The following is a 22,242-nucleotide window of genomic DNA, read 5'->3' on the forward strand; positions in this document are numbered from 1 at the left end:
TACAGCAGCTGGTGTACAGCTTGTTCTGCTGCCCTTAGTGGGCAAATAAAATAGTGGGAATAATCACAACAGCAGGGTTACTCATTAATCGATTTAACTAAAAGTCAGATTCTAATTTGGGTTTTGATGCTGTTGTAGCATGCGGCATTTTTGGGCGACAGTGTGGCAGTTTCATATGACAGCTGACATTGCATGATAAACATAGCTGCTGTTAGCTTCCTTGTAAAATCATTGAACACTAAAACACAGAATTCTCTGTTTTTCTTCCCTTATTTTTGGCTTTAATAAGTTGTTTCCTAATGGCGACTACAAGTCCCTCCAGACATAAACCCAACTATCGAACTCATTGTGTAGACTCAGGACCTTCAGTCGCAGCACAGTTGAGCAAATAGATCATGAGAAGAAATTATGTTAATTCTTAATTTATTTATATGTGAAGTGTATTTTCGGTGGTAAAATATTATTCCTATCATCCCTAATGCTTCTTGTTTGTTAGCTAACAAGCTAATGTTAGCTTTGTTAATGTTAAAGCTGTAATGTCGCTCATATCTTGTGTCGTTAAATATCATGTTGCAAACAAAACATTTAGTGTGAAAATCCAGGTTTATTCATGTAATGTATCAATGCACTATCAATTAGTTTTGTCGTATTTAGCAGCTGTGACATTTTCGGTTCAGTTTGTGCTGATGTAATTTAGTTTTTTTAGAAAGAAGAGTTTTCACCTTCATGTTTTGTTGAATTTAATGCGTTCTGTAGATCCATAAATCAAATGTTAGCGAATAAAGTTCATTATTAACCGTTAAAACAGCAAAAATATTATTAACAAGTCCACTTAGTTTCTTTTTGTGGCACTAGCAATAGGAATTAATTTAAACAGTTTAAGAAACTCTTAGCTAGCTTATAAGCTACTTTTAGCACAACTTGCCACAGCTGTTGATTATCACTCTTGAAAGCTTGTTATGTTTAAAATGGAGGAAGGAATCTTAGTTGCGTTGAATCATTTGATACAAACCTGCTCTGCTGGAGTACAAACTGCTATTGGATCTCTCAAATAAAGCATGAAGCCTAGCATGTTAGCAGTTAGCTCAAGCTTCTAGAAGTATAATAGCGCTAAACTTGTTCTGCCTTTTTTTTTTTTTCAAAACATATTCTGTTCACTGTTAGATAAGTGCTGCTGTATATTAGTATAGTTTATTTTTCATATTAAGGGCGACTGAAGGTCCTGATGTGGGAAAGATCAGATAGTGATTGTGGACTGTGAGCTGGAGCAGCTGATCTAATCTCCACCTCCATCTGACTCAACCTCCCTTTATCGCTCCCTCCTTCCATCCATCTCTCCAGCCCTCTGTCAACCCTGAGTCAGTCCTCTGGCAGTGTTTCATCGTAGTCCATGATGCTCAGTTCGTGAATCCTCTGTCGCACAGCGGGCGTCAGGTCTGCAGGGGGTGCTGGAGGTCCAGGGGAAGGCAGGCTGTGAGCTGAAGCCCTGCTCGGGGGGGGCTCTGTCTGATGTCTCCCTGCGAGGACAGTGTCCTCCTCTGCCTCCTGACCCAGAGGAGGGCTCTCTGGCTGGGCCTCCTCATCCTCCTCTTCCTCCTCCTCCTTCTCCTCTTCCTCTCCCTCCTGTTGCTCATCCTCCTCCTGGCTGTGATTGGCCGTTCTGAACAGCTGCCGTGCATGCTGCTCCAGGAAGGAGCCAACGGCCAGAGGAGATTCGATCGGGGAGTGGGAAAGGGGGGAGGAGGAGCAAGAGGGGAGGTGCAATGGGGAGGTGGAGAGGGTCTCCACACCTCCGTTTATTATACTAACACAAGAAGAAGAAGTGGAGGGGTGGGGCTTGCCCTGAGGAGCTGGTAGGGCGACGCTGCCGCCATTTGGCCTGAGAGCGAGAAAGATGACATCACATGAACTTTTAAAAATCCTGTCTCTTTACAATTGCAGACCTTTCTAAGCTTTCTTTTTTAGTTAGGGGGTTAACCCTATCCCCTAACCCTAACTCGTTACACCGTAATTTCCCATTTTCTTTTGGGATCAATAAAAAAACAACTATCTATCTATCTAGCTAAGATTTTAGAAACGGTTATAGCAGATCAACGGCTAGCTTTTATTCATTCAGGTTTAAGAATAAAACAGAGTACTGTAACTGGTCTTTTTCAGGCCTAAACGACTTATTGCTGTCAGCCATAATTCCATTCTTGTTCTCCTGGATCTACGTGCAGCATTCAATACCATTGACCATGATATCCTCCTGGACCGTCTTGAAACATGGGTGGGTATCAGTGGCACTGCCAACAATGGTTTAACCGACCAGATCTATAGCATATGTATGTATTCATATCATACCTCCAGCTGTCATTCTGTATATGACATTTACTGTAAGCACAACTTGCACTTACACTTTCTGCACTATTTCTTTTTATTACACGGCTTTGTTGAATACTCGATTCTGATTGGTCAATCACAGCATTCTAAGGTCTGTTACCGCACCGCCGGAACGAAGCGCTGATGCACCTGGTGGATTATAGGGATCAGACTGGTTTACCTGATGTCCTGAGGCCAGCTGTGTGTGTGTGTGTCGTTGTGTGTGTCCAGGTGGATCTGGCTGTACAGGTGAAGAGTCTCCGTCTGAAGCGTCTGGGTGACTCTCCTCAGAGCAACACAGCGATTCTCACAGGCCGACAGCTCGGCTCTGACACACAAACACAATAACAGGTCAGTGAGTGTGTTTACTTGCACACTACTGTTCTGGTTTTGAGTCTTAGAACGTCTACGTGGAGCATAAAAAAACCTGGCGATTTATCTCCCTGTGTAGGATCATAACAGTCCTCAGGTGACAGGGTGTGTGCCTTTATCCCTGAACACCTCAGACACTCATTTCTATATGAACTGAAACGTGATCAGATGTTTACAGGCCACAGTGTCTTGGTTTTATCAAAGTACCCCAGGTAGCTTATTCAGGTTTCTCAAAACCCGGATATGATGTTTACATGCTCTCATAACCAGGAATTATTCAAACACACTCAGTAAAACACAAACGGACTCTTTTATTGTAAGTCGTTCTCTTTCTAAGTAAAACAGTCAGTTAGTGACGTCTGGAACTCTTTAAATCCAGTGCTCACATGAAACCTGGTTTTCTTGAGGCTCAGTTTAGGTTTGGTTATTCTGTGACACCATCTTGTCTCCATGTATGACCAGAAAGCACACTGACTGTCTGTAGATGATATACATATCTCTCCAGGACTCTGACCTGCTCTGGGCCTTTGTGTCCTCCAGAAGTTTCTTCTGATCCAGAATCAGCTGCTCTTTCTTGGCCAGCTGGTTCTCCAGCTCTGCTATCCTGTAATTGGCTGCTTCCAGCTTCTGTCTCTGCTGGACGTCACTGTCCTTTAGCCGCTGGTGCTCTTTACCCACGCTGCACTGCAGCATGAACGCCTCCTAAACCGACACACAGACACACACACACACACACACACACACACACACACACACACACACAGACACACACACACAGCTTCAGTCACTAAAACACACTGACAACTCAGAGAAACATGGTGGTTCTTAAACACCACACATATCACCTGTCACTTAGATTATGATATAATCCTGAATCTCATTTAGACTCCAAACATATCTTTAATTTCTCATTCAAGAGCTGCTTTATCTCCTCTGGAGGTTTGAAGTCAGCTCATTTTATTCCCTGAACGCCCAACTCTCATTTTAAAGAAGGAAAAGCAGCTCTACTTTGTTGAGAACAATTTATGTATGTATGTGTGTATTTGTGTGTGTGTGTGTGTGTGTGTGTGTGTGTGTGTGTGTGTTCTCACAGTGCGGTGGTGTGTCTCTCCTCCATCCAGCTGGTGACTCAGAGCTCTGTTAGTTTCTCTCAGCAGGATGAGCTGCTGGTTCAACAGGAAGATCTGCTGCTGCAGCTGCTCACTGCTGCACAACTACACACGTACGTACGCACGTACGCACGCACGCACGCACACACACACACACACACACACACACACACACACACACACACCTCACTCTTATCAGCATCTGGACAGTAGAATCCTTTTATTATAATCACATCTGCTTCCTTATTTTTTTATCTACGTTTGTCATTCATAATTTAGAAACCCATGTATTTATATATTGTGTCAACAAAGAACATTAATAATCAATAATCAGCCAACAGAAGCTCTTCTCACCTTGAGTGACAGCTGAGTCAGCTGGTGTTCTGCATTGTAAGCCTTGTTATTGGCTTTTTGAAGTTCCACCTCCAGATCCCTCAACCTGCTCTGGCACTCCTGAAGCTCGCTCTGCAACAGCCAATCACAGCACAGGGGGTTCTAAAACAGCCAATCACAACACAAGGCCTCAAAGGCCCTATTTCAGACCTTGTTTTAATTGATTGTAAATGCTTTTAACTATACTGTAATTTCATCTGGTTTATCTATTTGTATGTTATACTTTATTGTATTTTTTTCTTCTTCTTTTTTACTGTCTTCTCAATTATGTTATTACAATGTGTGTAGTCATCATACTCATCACTGATGACATCAATGGATTCACTGAGTCCGTGGTAGATTTGATTTATAAAACAACAGAAGCATTTACCCAAAACCAGTTAAAATCATTCCACAACCAGAAACAAAGGATTACCATAACAATCCAGGATGCCATAAACACACGCAGTGCAGCCTACAATTTAGGACAGCAGTCTGGAAATATGACGTGGCACTCACCTCTGTAGTGATAAAATACTATACAGTATATTATATAATATATTACAACTGGTCAAGGATTACATCTGCTGCCCACTACCCAGCACAGTGGACCCATTACAGTTTGCCTACCGTCCCAACCGATCAATGGAAGACACTATAGCACACATCCTGTTCACCACACTATCTCACCTAGAAAAGAAAGGAAACTGTGTGAGACTGCTGTTCATTGACTACAGTTCAGCATTTAACACCATAGTTCCCTCCAGGCTCGTCACTAAGCTCAAGGACCTGGGTTTAAATATAGGGGTTTAAACACCTCACTGTGCATGTGGACTTCCTGACGGGCAGACCCCAGGTGGTGAGGGTGGGTAGCCACAGCTCTTCCACCCTCCCTTATAACGGAGCACCCCAGGGCTGTGTATCGAGTCCCCTGCTGAACTCCCTGTACACACTCAACTGTGTAGCCACTTTTGACCCCAACACCATCAACACATTTGCTGACAACACAGCTGTGGTGGGCCTGATCACAGACAACCTGAAAGAAGTAGAGGGCCTGACCCACTGGTGTCTGGACAACAACCTACTAGTGGACTTTGGGAGAAAGCAGGGAAGGAAGTGGAGATGGTGGACAGCTTCAAGTACCCTGGTGTCCACATCACTGAGGGTCTGACCTGGGCGATGCATACTGACTCAGTGGTGAGAAAGGCAGAGCAGAGACAGTTTCAGCTCTGACGCCTGAGGAAATTCCAGGTCTCCCCTCAAATACTCAAATTTCTACTCCTGCATCATTGAGAGCGTCCTGACGGGGAACATTACTGCATGGTATGGAAACGGCACGAACAGACCGCAAGGCCCTGCAGAGAGTGGCTCGTTCGGATGAAACATACGATAGGCGGTGCCCTACTCGGCCTCAAGGATATTTACACCAGGCACTGCAAGAAAAGAGAATTATTAAAGATCCAAACCACTTGGGTAACAGCCTTTTCTCCCTGTTGAGGTCGGGTAGAAGGTACCGGATACACCAGACCAGCACTGAGAGGCTTAGTAGGAGCTTCTACCCTCAGCCCACTAGGATCCTAATAATGTGTATGTGTATATAATGTTTGTGTTAGTGTGTACTTGTACCTTCAACCTCTGCTTGTCTCTCTGTTCGTCTTGTTGTTGCAGCAGCAGCTGTTGGATGTGTGTGTGCAGCTGGTTGGTGTGTGTGTGTGTGTCCTGCTGCAGTTGTGTGTATCGCCTCTGTTCTTCGTGCAGACTAGACTTCAGCGAGCGAATCTCTTCATCCTGAACACTCAGCTGACCCTTCTGCAACACACACACACACACACACACACACACACACACACACACACACACACACACACACAGATAGAATGAAAAACAAAGAATGGAAGGAGCGAAAGGAGGGAGGAGAACAGAGAAAAGAAAAGTAAACAAAGGAGAAAACAAAAAAGGACAGAAGAAAAGAAATAAATGAAAGAGAAGAAATAAAAAAGGGAGGAGACTGTGTGTATACATGTATGTGTTTACCATGGCAACGCTGTGCTCCTCCAGCGAGGTGGCGTTAATAACTCTTCGCAGCAGACGGCGGTTTCTGATGGCGTGCTGCTGCCGTTTGAATCGTTCATACTGCAGCTGACTGTGGACCAATAACAGCTGACTTCTCAGAGACTGAAGCTCCTCCCCCTGGGCGGGGCCTGACACACACACACACACACACACACACACACACACACACACTACCTGTTACACCTGTGGTGATCATTTATTTACGCTCACCTCAAATCTGAAAGCGATGTGTTTGAAGCCCTGCAGAAAGTCTGGAGTTTAGAGTCTGAAGTTATCATGTTTGAAATTAGGAATTACTCTGTATCAGATGAAACTCTGAGCTGTAAGCTCACTCTAAACCCCATTTCATATATATTATCAAATATATATATATTATCAAATATATATATATATATATATATATATATATATATATATATATATATATATATATATATATATATATATATTTCAGTCCGAACCGACAGATCGACTGTGTCATAACTAACAATAAACAAAACATGATGATGAACAAGCAGGACAGATTAGTCTGGTTAAACTGGTTAGTGCTGGTTTACCAGTTAGGACGAGCTCACTTCCATTTACATGCTGATTAAACAGTTCAGTCAGATCAAGACATGGTCTGAACATCTAATTAAAAAAACTCAACATGCAGACATAAATTTGGAGAACACCGGAGAACATACGGTACACGGTACACGGTAAATGTGTCAACTCTAACAACGAACAGGTGACTTCAGAGCTAAACGTGTTATAATGGCAGATCTGATGGAGATTGTATTAGTTACCTGGAACTAAAATATTATCATTAATTATTCAAAAATGTGTGTCAGCCTAGTCTATTGTCAGATTTGCACCATATTGTGTACAACACTGGATATGTTTAATTAATATGGTGATATTGAAACAACATAATCCTAAAATAACAGGAAGCATGTTGGATCTGGACCTGTCAGGTAGATAAACACAAACTGGGTGTAATTTAAAGAGTTAACATTGAGATAATTCAGTCGACGATCAAAGATCATGTAGCTGCAAAGAGAGAACAAATGTGGTGAGAACAAAAAAAAAAAAATGTGAAACTGATTTCTAACAATCAGGTTACAAATAATGATTTTACAGTCGTGGCCAAAAGTTTTGAGAATGACACAAATCTTAGTTTTCACAAAGTTTGCTGCTAAACTACTTTTAGATCTTTTTTTCAGTTGTTTCTGTGATGTACTGAAATATAATTACAAGCACTTTATACGTTTCAAAGGCTTTTATTGACAATTACATGACATTTATGCAAAGAGTCAGTATTTGCAGTGTTGGCCCTTCTTTTTCAGGACCTCTGCAATTCGACTGTGCATGCTCTCAATCAACTTCTGGGCCAAATCCTGACTGATAGCAACCCATTCTTTCATAATCACTTCTTGGAGTTTGTCAGAATTAGTGGGTTTTTGTTTGTCCACCTGCCTCTTGAGGATTGACCACAAGTTCTCAATGGGATTAAGATCTAGGGAGTTTCCAGGCCATGGACCCAAAATTTCAACGTTTTGGTCCTCGAGCCACTTAGTTATCACTTTTGCCTTATGGCACGGTGCTCCATCGTGCTGGAAAATGCATTGTTCTTCACCAAACTGTTGTTGGATTGTTGGAAGAAGTTGCTGTTGGAGGGTGTTTTGGTACCATTCTTTATTCATGGCTGTGTTTTTGGGCAAAATTGTAAGTGAGCCCACTCCCTTGGATGAGAAGCAACCCCACACATGAATGGTCTCAGGATGCTTTACTGTTGGCATGACACAGGACTGATGGTAGCGCTCACCTTTTCTTCTCCGGACAAGCCTTTTTCCAGATGCCCCAAACAATCGGAAACAGGCTTCATCGGAGAATATGACTTTGCCCCAGTCCTCACCAGTCCATTCACCATACTTTCTGCAGAAGATCAATCTGTCCCTGATGGTTTTTTTGGAGAGAAGTGGCTTCTTTGCTGCCCTTCTTGACACCAGGCCATCTTCCAAAAGTCTTCGCCTCACTGTGCGTGCAGATGCGCTCACACCTGCCTGCTGCCATTCCTGAGCAAGCTCTGCACTCGTGGCACTCCGATCCCGCAGCTGAATCCTCTTTAGGAGACGATCCTGGCGCTTGCTGGACTTTCTTGGATGCCTTGAAGCCTTTTTAACAAGAATTGAACCTCTTTCCTTGAAGTTCTTGATAATCCTATAAATTGTTGATTTAGGTGCAATCTTAGTAGCCACAATATCCTTGCCTGTGAAGCCATTTTTATGCAACGCAATGATGGCTGCACGCGTTTCTTTGCAGGTCACCATGGTTAACAATGGAAGAACAATGATTTCAAGCATCACCCTCCTTTTAACATGTCAAGTCTGCCATTCTAACCCAATCAGCCTGACATAATGATCTCCAGCCTTGTGCTCGTCAACATTCTCACCTGAGTTAACAAGACGATTACTGAAATGATCTCAGCAGGTCCTTTAATGACAGCAATGAAATGCAGTGGAATTTTCATGGCAAAGAAGGACTATGCAATTCATCTGATCACTGTTCATAACATTCTGGAGTATATGCAAGATATTATTAAGTATATTATAAAAACTTAAGCAGCAACTTTTCCAATTTCCAATATTTATGTAATTCTCAAAACTTTTGGCCACGACTGTACACAGATTTTTTTGTAAAAACAAACAGAAGCTAGTTTCATTGATAAATAAATAATTCAAAGCCTCCAAAATTCAAATAATTTTCATCAATTAGCCAATCAAGCAATCAATATCAGTGAATCGTGTTAATGAGTCTGAGTGTCATCACTGTTAGTTTCTGGTACCTTTGGTTTTCATGCTCTGCTGTTTACCTCCAAAATGACTCCGATCCACTGAGTTATTCGCTGCTGACAACCTGACACACACACACACACACACACACACACACGCACGCGCACACGCGCGCACACACACACACGCGCGCACACACACGCGCGCACACACACACACACATTAGATTGTTTGTCCTTCATGTTGAACCACAGACATCTGACATGTTTGGTCTACATTGACACGCCCTTGAGGCCAGATGACTGAACTGCCATTAACTCTGTCGTAGAAAACATTCCAACTTTATGATTATTTAATTATATTATTTAAGTTTGTACAGAAGGGGATTCGGTCGGGTGATGTATAGAGAACAAAATGTTGACTTCATCCAGGTAGCAAAATGAGTTAAACTTTGAGTTTTTTTTGTGGCACAAAAGTTTGTCCTTGTGTCATGTTGTTACCTACATTCTAAAATGGTTTAAGGGTTAATTCGGACTCATGTGGACTTGGACTCAGTACCTGGAGTTAGCACCACTGGGCTCCATTAGTGTCTATGTTAATGATCTCTATGGTAACTGTCTCACCTCCTGCTGAGGTGTTCATGGGCATCGTGTCCGTGGACGATCAGCTGATCCAAAACCTTTAGAGGAGAGACGGAGGTGTGCTCCTCCTCTCTGTCCTCCCCCTGTCCTCGTCCTCCTCCTCCCTTCTCCTCTAGCCCCCCCGCTGCTCTCTCCAGCGCCTCCTACAGTACAACAGCACCAAGACAGATTCATCAATAAAAAAAGATTGATCACCTGAATTCTCTTTAATCTACTGTGACTCATTTCTCTTTCTTTTTTCAGAGATAATGATATCCTTGGGAAGTCGCACTGAATGAGATCAATATGTGTCTAATGTCTGTGTGCTCACATTTCACTGAGCTATGAAAAAGAGAAGAAGAAAAATCTTAATCTCCATAATCACTGCATCTCTGCTGACAAACTACAATAACTAACTTCCTGTTGTTTTTACAAGACCTGTCTAAGGTGGCCCACAGAGCTCAACGTATTCTAAGTACAGAAAACACAACCAAATACAGGTAACACCACACAACAACAGAGACTGTTTCTAAGGAACACTAAAAAATGATGCACTGGGCTGGACACATTTGTTGTTGTCGTGGCTTTTGGTTTATGTTAACATTGTGATGATCAGATATTACCACGGGATCTCAGCTGCGCATCGAAAATGTGAGGTTTCTTTTGTTAATTTCTATGACTTTAACATGATTGATGTTCACAATGTAGCAATATCAGGGGGGAAAATATGGTGCGTCCCCGGCGCTGCTTCCGCACTGTACGGCCCATTGAGCAGGCGCACAAAGACACTTCTGCTGGCTGAGCCGGCTACTTCCGCTTCTGCGCCTTGCTAACTTGAATGGGGATTAAATGATTTAATCGTGCAGCTCTTCTAGACTTTCCAAACGTCATTGGGCCTTATGGATCAAAGTTTTATAGTGAAACGAGTCATTTCACGGGGGTTGTGACGCTCAAAAAAATGTATCCATTCATTTACAGACGTCTCTTTACCCATGTAAGTCTATGGGGAAAAGTATTTTTGGGCCAAAGGGCATCACGTCACGCACACGGACGTTGTAATTTCACTGCTTGGCCACTATGTTTAATTTGATTCAAAGCGCAGCGCACTTCCTGCGGGCCTGGTGTATGTCATCAGATTATGTGAATAGCAATGCATCTCATGTTGCTTAAATGGCCTCCTCAAGTCCTCCATGAAAGGAAATCATGGGAGGAGAGAGGCAACGAGCAAATGTGTTTTAGAGTGATGAGACGTCCTTTCCTCTGAAGAGTCACATGAATACGTCAGCTGTTTGGGCGCAGTTAGCAACACCGTTAGCTGCACGACTTCCGGGAAGGCTGCTCTCGTGTATCCTCCCCTATAGCTCCTCTATGATCCCTCCTCGATGCTCGCTCCTCGGGGCAGAAATAAGAGCTTTGAGACGGACTTCACCGAGGAGGGACAGAACAACTTCCGGTTCAGCCGAGGACCGAAGAGTCGAGGAGCTATCAAACAAGCGGCATGAGATGCAGCCTTGGTAATTTCAGATGTGTGCATCACTTTTTAGTGTCCCCTGGAAACTGTTACTTGTGCGTTTTCTGTATCTCAGGGCCACCATACCTGTCCCTTTTAGCTCAGTGTCTCTGTCTCACCTGGTCTGGTTCACTTTACCTGTGTCATCCTCCCGATGAACAGCGTGGCGGCTCGGGGAAGAGCAAGCTCAAAAAGGGGTTCATACGAAAGGGCGGGGCTCTGACCCGAGAAGCCAAACAGGGTGGAGCCTCCCTCCTCTGATCTGTGTGTGGTGGTGGAGGGGTGAGGGGGGGTGAAGCAGAGTGAGATGGAGCACGGAGAAGAGGGGAGGGCTGAACCTGAGGAGGGCTCATCGCGGCCGGGGGTGGAGGTGAGAAGGACGGGCTGAGAAGAGGAGGAGGAGGAGGAGGAAGGCTGCTGGGATCTGGTGTCTGCAGAGAAACAGAGAGGAACATAAACATAATACGTTTGCTTCAGTCTTAAATTGTAGTTTGACAGAAATAGGCTTAACTATTGTCCAGCTGCTGATGAGAACCATGAGATGAGGCTGAAAGCTCCAGAAACAGCTGTAAGTGGACCTTTAATATTACCTTTTGTATTATTTTATTTGCCTCATGTCAGTGAAATGTTTTAATCCTGGTTCAACCATGTAAATCACTTTGTAACTTTAGCAATGTATGAATAAAGTTTTTTGTTGTTGGTGTTGTTGTTGTTATTATGGGACACAGTCAGTGGTGGCTCCGTGTGGATTAACACATAAACCAGAGGGCTATTTCACAAAAGCATTATTCAGAAACATCTCTCTCATATGGGCTATAATATACATTTCCTGAGTAACATGTTCACTTCCTCTGCCCACTTTTAAGGCAAAGTGTATAACTGTTAATTTGTGCAAATGACGAGTAACTCCTTGAATGGTTTCGGTTAAGACCAGTGGACCAGTGGTAAGTAAATGTTTATTTTTGGTTGGACCTTAGGACCAGCCGTACAACCTTAAAACTCTGATCAGAATGTGTGTGTGTGTGTGTGTGTGGTAACTTATGTGCCACTGCGTTCATGAAGCTGAGTAAATTCAGCCAGGATAGCTGGAAAATACTGTGAAATAGCCCTCTGCATAGATAAATCCGTTGATGAACTCACCTTCACAGATGTTATTGCTGACATCGCTCTGGCCTCTTCCCTCCTTCTCTGTGATTGGCTGAACAGATGGCCCCTGTAGCTCTGTGACCAGCTTCACCTGTGAGGAAGCGAGAGAGACTCCTTCACAATAAAAGCCTTCCAGTGAGAAGAAAAGAGCTTCACGTCTACGGTCCTAATGGTGCCTTCACACCAGGTGTTTTTTCCCCCGAATTCGGTGGCGCGATTACATACAAAGTCAATGCAAATTTGCGGCAGTGCAAATGACGCAAAAAAAATTTTTGTATCTGGGGCTTCCAATAGTGGTTATTTCAGCCATATTGATGACAGAAAGAAACATTGTTGGTGCCTACAGCTCTACACCGGCGGGTAATGCTGCTAACGCGAGTAACGCAATTATACACAAATGATCGCAATATGATTTTTTTCCCAAGATTTTCTATGAATGGTGATTCATCCCGGTAAAAAGTGAACCACCGTCGTAAGACAGAAAACCCAGGGTTAACCCTGAAGTAACCTCGCTAATCCCAAATTCTGCTTCGTAGTTCAGGTCTCAGCTCTCACCTGGTTTTTCTCAGGAATCTGACCATTTTGGTTCTCTTTAGTCAGCGGTGTCACTGGGACGATGACTGATGAGGGACATTTTACACCTGGATTTTACCAACAGACAGACAGACGGGCTTCAGAGTTATTTTTAAACACTATCACCTGTCTCACAGTGTCTCACCTGTCTCCTCTTTCTCACCTGCCTCACAGTGTCTCACCTGTCTCCTCTTTCTCACAGTGTCTCAGAGTGTCTCACCTGTCTCCTCTTTCTCACCTGCCTCACGTGTCTCACCTGTCTCACAGTGTCTCACCTGTCTCCTCTTTCTCACCTGCCTCACAGTGTCTCACCTGTCTCCTCTTTCTCACAGTGTCTCAGAGTGTCTCACCTGTCTCCTCTTTCTCACCTGCCTCACGTGTCTCACCTGTCTCCTCTTTCTCACAGTGTCTCAAGTGTTTCAAGTGTTTCACAGTGTCCCACCTGTCTCCTCTGTCTCACAGTGTCTCATTTGTCTCACAGTGTCTCACCTGTCCCACAGTGTCTCATCTGTATCACCGTGTCTCACAGCGTCTCACCTGTCTCATCTGTCTCACAGTGTCTCACCTGAGATGGAGACGGTCCTGCTCAGTGGGTGGGCGGAGCCTGTAGCAGCAGTTTCAGGAGGGGGTGTCGACAAACCACACTGTGAGGAGGGACTCCATGTGACATCATCAGCCTGAACACAAAGTATGTGGTGAGCAGAGGGAGGGAGGGGGGAAGGAAGGAAGGAAGGAGAGTAGTACAATACCTGTATGTAGGAGTTGTTGAGTGTCAGCTGAGGAAGAGTGGGAGGTCCAGACAGCAGCAGAGGACAAACTGTACTTCCTGTCAATTAGCACATCCATTAATGTATACCTTTAAATTAATAAGTGCATCATGAGGATGCAAGGTGTGTGTGTGTGTGTGTGTGTGTGTGTGTGTGTGTGTGTGTGTGTGTGTGTGTGTGTGTGTGTGTGTGTGTGTTACCTGAGCTGCTGACAGTCTCTGTGTTGTAAGTACTAGAGGTGAGGTTCAGGGGGGAGGGGGAGGGGGAGGGGGAGGGAGGAGGGTCTCTGAGGGAGGAGTAAATGTCCTCCTCACAGGAAGACTCCAGAGGATCCAGAGACACTCTGGAGCACTCGATCACAATGTCATGGACTTCATAACACCTCCACCTGAGACACACAGGAAGTCAGCTGAAAAAGGTGATGTCAGGTATTTTGTGTGTGTATGCATTTTATTTTGAAAATTCATGTTTTTCCTGCTGTCACTTTTTTGTCATTTGTTTTGAACTAAAATTCAAAGTAAACCCAGCAGCAGGTTCAGGTTTGGTTTCTGTGTGTGTTACCAGTACTCACCTGGACGGGTCCAGTTCATAGTCCTGGGTCCCTGTGACCAACTCTGGGTGAACCCTGACATGTTCCAACATTGGCTGACAGACAGACAGACAGACAGACAGACAGACAGACTTTTATCTCCTTCACTTTGACCGACATTCCCTCTCCTTTCAGTGATGGTCAATCTTAAAAGTGGCGCTTCCATCCTAATTATGCTTTTAACTCGGGTGCATTCACAAAAAGAGCCTAGGTTGCATTTTGGCGAGAGTTACGCTTTAAGTTCTTTTGTTTAACAAAAAGCTGAAGACCTGGAAGGAAGACTCTTGAAGTCAACTACGACTGCCAAGGTGCATTTCACTGACAAACAGCCAATCACAGAGTTTTACATTATAGGTTACACTGCTGGTAAAACCGAGAGAAAGAAAACAATCAGGAGTTTAAATGTGTTTTCATGTCACATTTTGGCTTCTTTTCCATAACAACAGCAGCCGTGGCTCGAGGGTATTGTAGTATTTAGAGACAGGAAAAACAAAAGTGTAAAAAATTAACTCTTGGTCAGAAAATAAACCTGTATGACGGTGAAATGATCCGCTAGAGTTTATGTGTGTCCTGAGTGTCTCTGGTTTAGGTTTCTGCTTTATGTTATCTGAGAAACGGAGCAGCTGCTGTTTACTGCAGCTGTTGTTGTGCGTCTGTGTGGCAGCAGCACTACCAGTTGCTGTACAACCAGTACAGCAGCTGTGAACTGGTCTAATGCTGCGTTCCAGGCAACCCGTAACCTGTGTTTTCACAACCTTCTACCCGTGAAAGTGCCCTGGAACGGCAGTCAAACCCGTAACTTACTACCCGTGAACTAGTACCAGATTCTTGTACTCCCAGTTACAGTTTTTGACGTCACACACAGATAAACAACAATGGCGACCCCCTGTTGATGCTGTACAGACGCAGGTGATTAACGGTGAGAAATAGAAATAAATAGACATAAATAGGCAACGTAAAGTAATTCCGCACATTGTAATCAAAACAATACACATACGATTGTGTACTACTACAGGTTATGTTTATTAAATGAAGCCCAAAATATGTCGCAGACTAGAAATCACTAGTATCAGCTAGCGCTAGCTAACGTCAGACTCATTGTTTACATTCAAAATAGATTTAAAAAAAAAAAACACAACACAATGTCCATGTTGAGTTGATATTATTAGAGTTTGTTTCTCTGATTATATTTATTTCCTGGTCTTCTTTTGATTTAAGTTTTCCAACTACAGTTCTGATAATATGGAGGATGTAAACAGGAAGTATTATGTTAACAGGTTTTTTTTTGCCTTTATTTATTTTTTTTTTTACATAAAGTGAATATTGCTCACTGCTGGTCTCTGGTGGTCTGTACTGACCTTGACGACTTCCTGGAAGGTGTCCAGGTTCTCCTTCATGCTGTAGTGCAGCCTCAGGTAGGAGATGAAGTTACAGGGGAACATCCCATACAGACGGTGGAACAGAGAGTACACACCTGCATGGAGGTGGACAAGGTGGACCACAGGTACATGACCTGCAGGGGACAACAACCAGCCAATTAGAAACGCGCCAACGACCAATCAGAGCACAGAAGCTGGATTCACATCACCTCAGAGCTGCAGATAAATACACAATTAGTGTATGCGTGTGTGCGCATCTGCACGTGCGCACACGTGTGTGTGTGTGTGTGTGTGTGTGTTTCATACCAGGGTTCTTGTAGCTCCAGGAGGCAAGGCGTCCGAACACGTCGAAGAAGTCGTAGATGTGTTGTTTCCCGGCCTGAGGAATCATGGGTAATAGGGTGATGAGGACCAGGACTCCGGTGATCAGGACCACCACGTCGGTCTCTGTCTGAGGACACCAGCAGACTGTTTAATGCCTTGCTCAAAGGCAGAGCTGAACACAGGTTTGATATACGTAGGTTCATAAAATGAAAACTTCTCTGTGTGTCTGAAGGAATACATAATACACGATGCAATATAACAATACAGAGACATCATAACCTCATACACATAACATGAAAAATACTCTACACTACTATTACTGCAGTAAAAGTACTACTACACACTAGGGGTGTTGAAATTAATCATTGCATCGATGCATCGCAATGCGGACCTAGACGATTCTGCATCAATGCAGTGACAGACAATAATCGATTATTGCCTACTGATACAGTATTACTTGTTGATTTTCCGGTCTGTTGTCTGCTGTGTTCAAACTCCTCCAAACACTATATTCAGGAAGTGACATTTTTAAGAGCAGATACAATAAAAAGGGGAGTTCATACATATATCTGACTGCTTAAATGTGTTGATGAAAACCATATGTAGCCATAAATAATAAAACTGAGGAGGTGAAGCATCGTGATATTGAATCGGATCGAATTGTTGACAGGATAATCGTCATCGAATCGTAAGACCAGTGAAGATTCACACCCCTAGTACGCACTGTAAAAAAAATACTCTTGCTGTGTCTCAATTTGCACACTTCTGTACTTACACTTGCTATTTTGAGTGCATAGTGTGTTCACATTAACGAGATTTAGCAAAATGCAGTGCACTACGAGTACACGGATCAAAAAGTTGAGTGTGGAATGCGGGACACTACTCGCCCTCAACGATTGCCATCTTTGCTACGTAGCTGAAGCTTTTACAGTTAAAGTCCTGCATTGATGGAATGTTCCTTCAGTAAAAGCATGGAAGTATAATTATGAAAATGTATGTAAAAGTATTAGAAATGTCCACTAAGACGATGGACAGAACCACCAAAGTAAGTTGGAATAAAGGGTTGTAATCCTGCTTGCGGCTTTGTATTAGTATCAGTATTACAGTATCTAGTATATGTATGAGTATTAGTACCTTGAGGCAGCGCAGCAGGGAGAGCAGCAGAGCCGAGCGGCTGATGTGATGAACCCAGGGAGGCTGTTTCCTGATCAGGTCACCCAGCAGGGTCAGACCAGCCAATCTGGATCCAGGTCTGTTCAGAGACTCATTCAGCTTCTCCAGCAGGGGCTGGACGGATGTTACAACATATGTTTTATAAGTTACACGTAATCATCAGTAACACTGATAAATACCAGAAATATAAAGTAATGTGAGTCCGTTCACCTTGTGATGAGGCTCTCTGATGGAGGAGAGCAGGAGCACCACCTGAGAGGAGGACGAGTCCAGGTAATACTCCACCAGAGAGGAGAGAACAGCACCTCCTCTGTCTGAGAGGGGGAATTACACATCAGACTGACAGGAGCAGGACTGAGGTCTGTCCAAGTACAAAGGGGCCTACAGGGCTGGCTACCCAATTCAATCCTTTTTAGGCACCGACAAAATTGCCTCTAAAGTGTTGAGTATCGTAAAATGCCTCGTCAATCAATACCCAATTTCAATATCTAAGGAGTAAATCTCATCAGATCAGTGAGCCAATAAGCACACAGCATGCTTCCACCAAGATCTAATCATGCTGGTGATTGGCTGTCTAACGTCGCAGAGACACTGGAGAGACTGGGCTCACATAGTAGGACCTGAAAAATTCATAAAGAGATTTGTGCTGTAATGTGTAGAGTTGTAATTTCTTTTTGTTTTATAAAATTGGTATCGAAAAAAGTATCGTTTAGGAACCGGTATTGAAGTCACGGTATTGGTACCGGTATCGATCATTTTTTGAACGATACCCAGCCCCAGGCCCCCCAAGGTGGCTTGTGGACTGTCTGCAGATTGTTAAGGCTCGGACATACGTTTGGCGTTCGCAGACAGCTGCAGACTTGTACTGGTGTCCGGACGTGCACGCAGTTCCATTTATACTACAATTAAGGGGTCCGCAGCGGTCTTGCGTTTCATGCAAGTGCATTTCCCGATCCACGCTCCATTACAGTTGGTATCGGTAATGCATGATAATGTTGTTTGCCAACCACCATAATAAATCAAGAAAAAGATTAGAAGAAGCATGTGCATTAAGAAAGAACTGGCGTAGAGCTCCTTTGTTGTTTTTCGCTGAACAACAAGAAAAAAGCAAAAAAATATATATATATAATGTGTGACAGCTTAACGAGAATAGGACCAGAGACTGGGATGAGATAAGAGGCATTGACGATGAGAAGCATCAAAGTCAGTGCACTTGCTATGCGTACACTCCGCTCGGTCACACATTTTAGGGCTGCACCCAGACGTCCAAATAGGGGGCCACATGGACACTCGCAGACATCGGCCCAATGCCACGCTGATCAAAATGGACCCTCACGGATGCAAAAAGTATGATTTGGCCTTAAGAGGGTCCTCTTGGGAAAGACACTTCACCAATTCAATTACCAACAATTCATTGCAATGTAGATGTAACGCTTTAATTGTTTTAATCACTGACTCAAGAAGAACATAAAACATATATATGTATAATAAATACTGGTGTCATGTAGAGACAACACATAATACTGAAAAAAAGGTGTACAAGAAAAAGATTAAACTATTAATAAATGTAAGAAATGTAACAGTATAAAAGAAACAGGTGGAGATGGTGAGACTTACCAGTACTCAGCAGCTGATTGACTGTTGCTCTGACTTGCTCCGCCTCCTGCAGCTCTGAACTGTCCAATGAGAGCAGGAGCTCACTGATACTTACCTGCTGACTGGACATCATGAACACCTGGTGTGAGAGAGAGAGAGAGAGAGAGAGAGAGAGAGAGAGAGAGAGAGAGAGAGAGAGAGAGAGAGAGAGAGAGAGAGAGAGAGAGAGAGAGAGACACACACACACACACACACAGACAGACAGACAGACAGAAACAAAGTTATTTATATTTCTCCAACAACACACGTCTGTGTACCTTAAAGAGAGAACAATAAATGGCTGCAGTCTTCCATATATTGACAGATTGTTTTGTCTATTTTCCAATGATACATAACAGTTTAATATTTACTCTGAGGATATTTTGATCAAAATATAGGGTGATATATGATGGTGACTTGACACTGCACCAGAAATAAATGGTAGGTTCCCCTGAATCATATGATGTATAACACTCAGTGAATGAAAGAATAAGCTCAGAATTGAAAATATAAATGCAGGCGTTTCTTTGTCTACGTGGCCTAGGCTTTAGAGGGCCGAGTATAATCTTTAATTTCCTGACGCAGGTGTTGATCACCTGGGTTTCAGTTCCTGGGGTCTGTATTTTTATTTTACCTGAGTATTTCCATTTTCTATTTTATACTTCTACTCCACTACAGGGAAATATTGTACTTTTTACTCCACCACAAGCATTTGATAACTTTGGTTACTACGCTTACATTTACAGATTTTGATTATCAAAACAAAATATTATTATAGTATTATTATAGGATAAATAGTCTCGCATTGCCAGACCTATCTCCACAGCGCTGTGGAGTAAGAATAGATTAAACTACCCAGCAGTATACAAAGTAATTAAATGAGCTCTACATTTACCAGCTGCAACATTAAAGTGGTGAACACATTAAAGCATCAATAATTATAATACAATAATATAATATATAATATTCTGCATAATGAGCACTTTTACCTTTGGTACTTTATGTATATTTTGATGCTGATACCTTTGTACTTACTTCAGTAAAATGGTGAACGCAGGACGTTTACTTGTTAACTGCAGTACAATATCTTAGTACTTCTTCCACCACTGGGTATAACTACATGTACTTCAGTAGTAAAATACTCTGTAAGTGTACTCTGCAGACAGTTGCAGTACTGTCTATTGTGTTTGTATTGTTATGTAATCTCTCTCTCTCTCTCTCTCTCTCTCTCTCTCTCTCTCTCTCTCTCTCTCTCTCTCTCTGTGACGTCGCTGCTGTTATCTAATAAGCTTAATGTGACGTCACACTTGCAGACATCTGTAGTTCAGTTTGGAGTTTAGTTGGCATTAAAAATCACCACTTCCTGTCGTGATACGGGCTTTATATTAGCTCACAGTTAACAGCAGGATGCTAAGCTAACATGCAAACAGCTGAGCTGTCAGTCAGCTGTGTGTTTTAGAGTTTAGCATATTAGCTAATGGAGCTGACGGCGTTATATTCCCGCATGCAGCTGTTCGGTAACTTCCGGTGCCCAGAGACAAACAGAGTCAGTTTGTAAAAGTAAAAAACAAACGTTAGAAATAAAGTTTAACTCGGTTACCTTTAGACCTGTTGATCCGAGCAGGGCGCAGCCATGTTGAGCAACACGAAACCCCGCCCACCCTTTGCCTGTCAATCAACTTCAGGAGGCGTTCAGGGCGGAAGCAGAATATGTGAAAAACGAGCTTCAACTGACAACGTGTTTGATCTAAACTGTCAACAGAGAAGATTTTTTTTTTTATCGTTTGTGCAGAAGTACAACGAAATGTACTGTCTGGTGAATGAGTTATATATTGTGCTTGATATGTATTAATAAGTAAGACATTTTGTTTCTGGAAATTAAATTTGCCTTCCAGACTTACAGCCCCCACGCCTCTGGAAACATGGCATCTTCAGCTGTTGGCACCATAGACTGTAAATACGTATATAGCAATAACAGGACTGTTTACATTCTACATTATCTTTACTAGTTCATTCTATACTGGGAGTTCACACTGGGAGACGCCACTGGTACCAGTAGGCCTACAGGTCACCAGTCTGTGACATAACAGAAATAATGAAATCAGATTAAATTAAATGACCAGTAAAGTAAACATGGTGACTGGTTCTTCTGTCTAAAGTAGAAACTGTGGTATATATAGTAGGGGTGGGGGAAAAAATCGATACAGCATAGTATCGCAATATTTTCCGTGGCAATACTGTATCGATACACAGACGCCAAGTATCGATCTTTTATTATATGTGTTGGTCAGTCTGTCTGCTTGACAATAAAACAGATGTTGACAAAGTTTTGTTTTGGGGACATAATTTGAAATTGGGAAAAATTTGAAGTTGGAAAAAAGGTAATAAATTGCAATATATCGCAGAATATTGCAATATGTTTAAAATCGCAATAATATCGTATCGTGACATAAGTATCGTGATGATATCGTATCGTGAGGCCTCTGCTGATTCCCCCTAATATATAGCCCTACTGTATATAGTATATATAGTAACATTCACTGTCACTGTAACAGAGAGACATTTTACAGTTCTCCAGTGGAAAGTCTTTGTGCAATGTGCGTTATTTGTGTATGTGTGTGTGTGTGTTTTTTTTTTAAAATACGCATATCCAATTAATACATGTGTCATTGAAGCCCATATATCTGAGAGTCTGCTGGAGGAAAGTCCAGTCAACCCTATCAAATGCCTTCTCAGCATCTAAGCTGAGAAGCATTGAAGGGGTATTCCTTTTGGCTGCGATAAATTGCAGGTTTAATGCCTTCCTGACGTTGTTCATGCCTTGTCGACGTCATGACGTCATAAGGAGGAAGGTTACCTCCCCTTTCTCTGCTTTGCCCGCCCAGAGAATTTGGCCCACCCATGAGAAAGAGAGAGACATCATGGCTTTCAAACGAGCAAAGTGGCAGTTGGTCAAGGCCACACCCCCACCCTCCACCTTGCCCCCCCCCTCTCCTCCTCAATAGCTACAGACACAGAAATGGCACATACTAAGGAAAGCTCATTGTGGGACTGGCTCTAGTGGCTGTAATTCTGCACCAAGGCTGAATTTCAGGAAAGAGACTTCAGATACAGTATTAGGGGACCACTAAGGTTTATATAAAAGAGACTTCAGATACAGTATTAGGGGACCACTAAGGCCTATATAAAAGCATCCAAAGAGCACCATGTCATGGGACTTTTAACCTTTGCTTTTTCAATCTAGAGGAAATGGCAATAATATAGCCCCTCATCACAGCCTTAGCCCCTTCCCATAAAGTTAATGCTAATACTTTTGTACTTTTACTTAAGTAAAAGGTCTAAATACTTGTTCCACCTCTGGTAAACACTGTGGTGATTACTATGTAATACACACTGTGTGTGTGTGTGTGTGTGTGTGTGTGTGTGTGTGTGTGTGTGACCAGCAGCTGTGTGTGTTCTCAGTCC

The 22,242-nt window shown here is 42.9% G+C and overlaps 1 protein-coding gene across 3 annotated transcripts; it reads right to left on the reverse strand.

The window, feature by feature from the left end:
- Positions 1-289: 289 nt before the first annotated feature.
- Positions 290-20,502, reverse strand: tsc1a (TSC complex subunit 1a). Of its 3 annotated transcripts, none has more exons than XM_035998832.1 (22): positions 20,378-20,502; positions 18,760-18,877; positions 17,353-17,456; positions 17,104-17,256; positions 15,952-16,096; positions 15,625-15,779; positions 14,249-14,322; positions 13,878-14,065; positions 13,660-13,736; positions 13,476-13,587; positions 12,893-12,978; positions 12,332-12,428; positions 11,330-11,622; positions 9,685-9,845; positions 9,142-9,185; positions 6,249-6,415; positions 5,841-6,023; positions 4,197-4,307; positions 3,825-3,947; positions 3,248-3,435; positions 2,543-2,689; positions 290-1,879 (listed from the first exon to the last, which is right to left on the reverse strand). In XM_035998832.1, the coding sequence occupies exons 2-22, from the start codon at positions 18,869-18,871 to the stop codon at positions 1,360-1,362; spliced, it is 3,240 nt and encodes a 1,079-aa protein (XP_035854725.1). In that variant the 5' UTR covers positions 18,872-18,877; positions 20,378-20,502; the 3' UTR covers positions 290-1,359. The 3 variants fall into 3 exon arrangements, with proteins under 3 accessions (XP_035854725.1, XP_035854724.1, XP_031158014.2); XM_035998831.1 differs by having other exon boundaries at positions 9,115-9,185; XM_031302154.2 differs by lacking the exon at positions 20,378-20,502 and adding an exon at positions 19,767-19,786 and having other exon boundaries at positions 9,115-9,185.
- Between the last annotated feature and the right edge of the window lie 1,740 nt (positions 20,503-22,242).

The sequence above is a fragment of the Sander lucioperca genome, chromosome 2 (genome assembly GCF_008315115.2).
Source record: "Sander lucioperca isolate FBNREF2018 chromosome 2, SLUC_FBN_1.2, whole genome shotgun sequence".
Taxonomy (NCBI): Eukaryota; Metazoa; Chordata; class Actinopteri; order Perciformes; family Percidae; genus Sander; species Sander lucioperca.

Bases quoted from the DNA above. Each gene is read 5' to 3' on its own strand.
- tsc1a (XM_035998831.1), bottom strand. From the start codon at position 18,871: ATGATGTCCAGTCAGCAGGTAAGTATCAGTGAGCTCCTGCTCTCATTG. The intron at 17,257-17,352 runs GTGAACGGACTC...ACATCCGTCCAG, and splicing joins TCAGAGAGCCTCATCACAAG to CCCCTGCTGGAGAAGCTGAA. The intron at 6,416-9,114 runs GTACCAGAAACT...TGTGTGTGTCAG, and splicing joins GCAGAGCATGAAAACCAAAG to GCCCCGCCCAGGGGGAGGAG.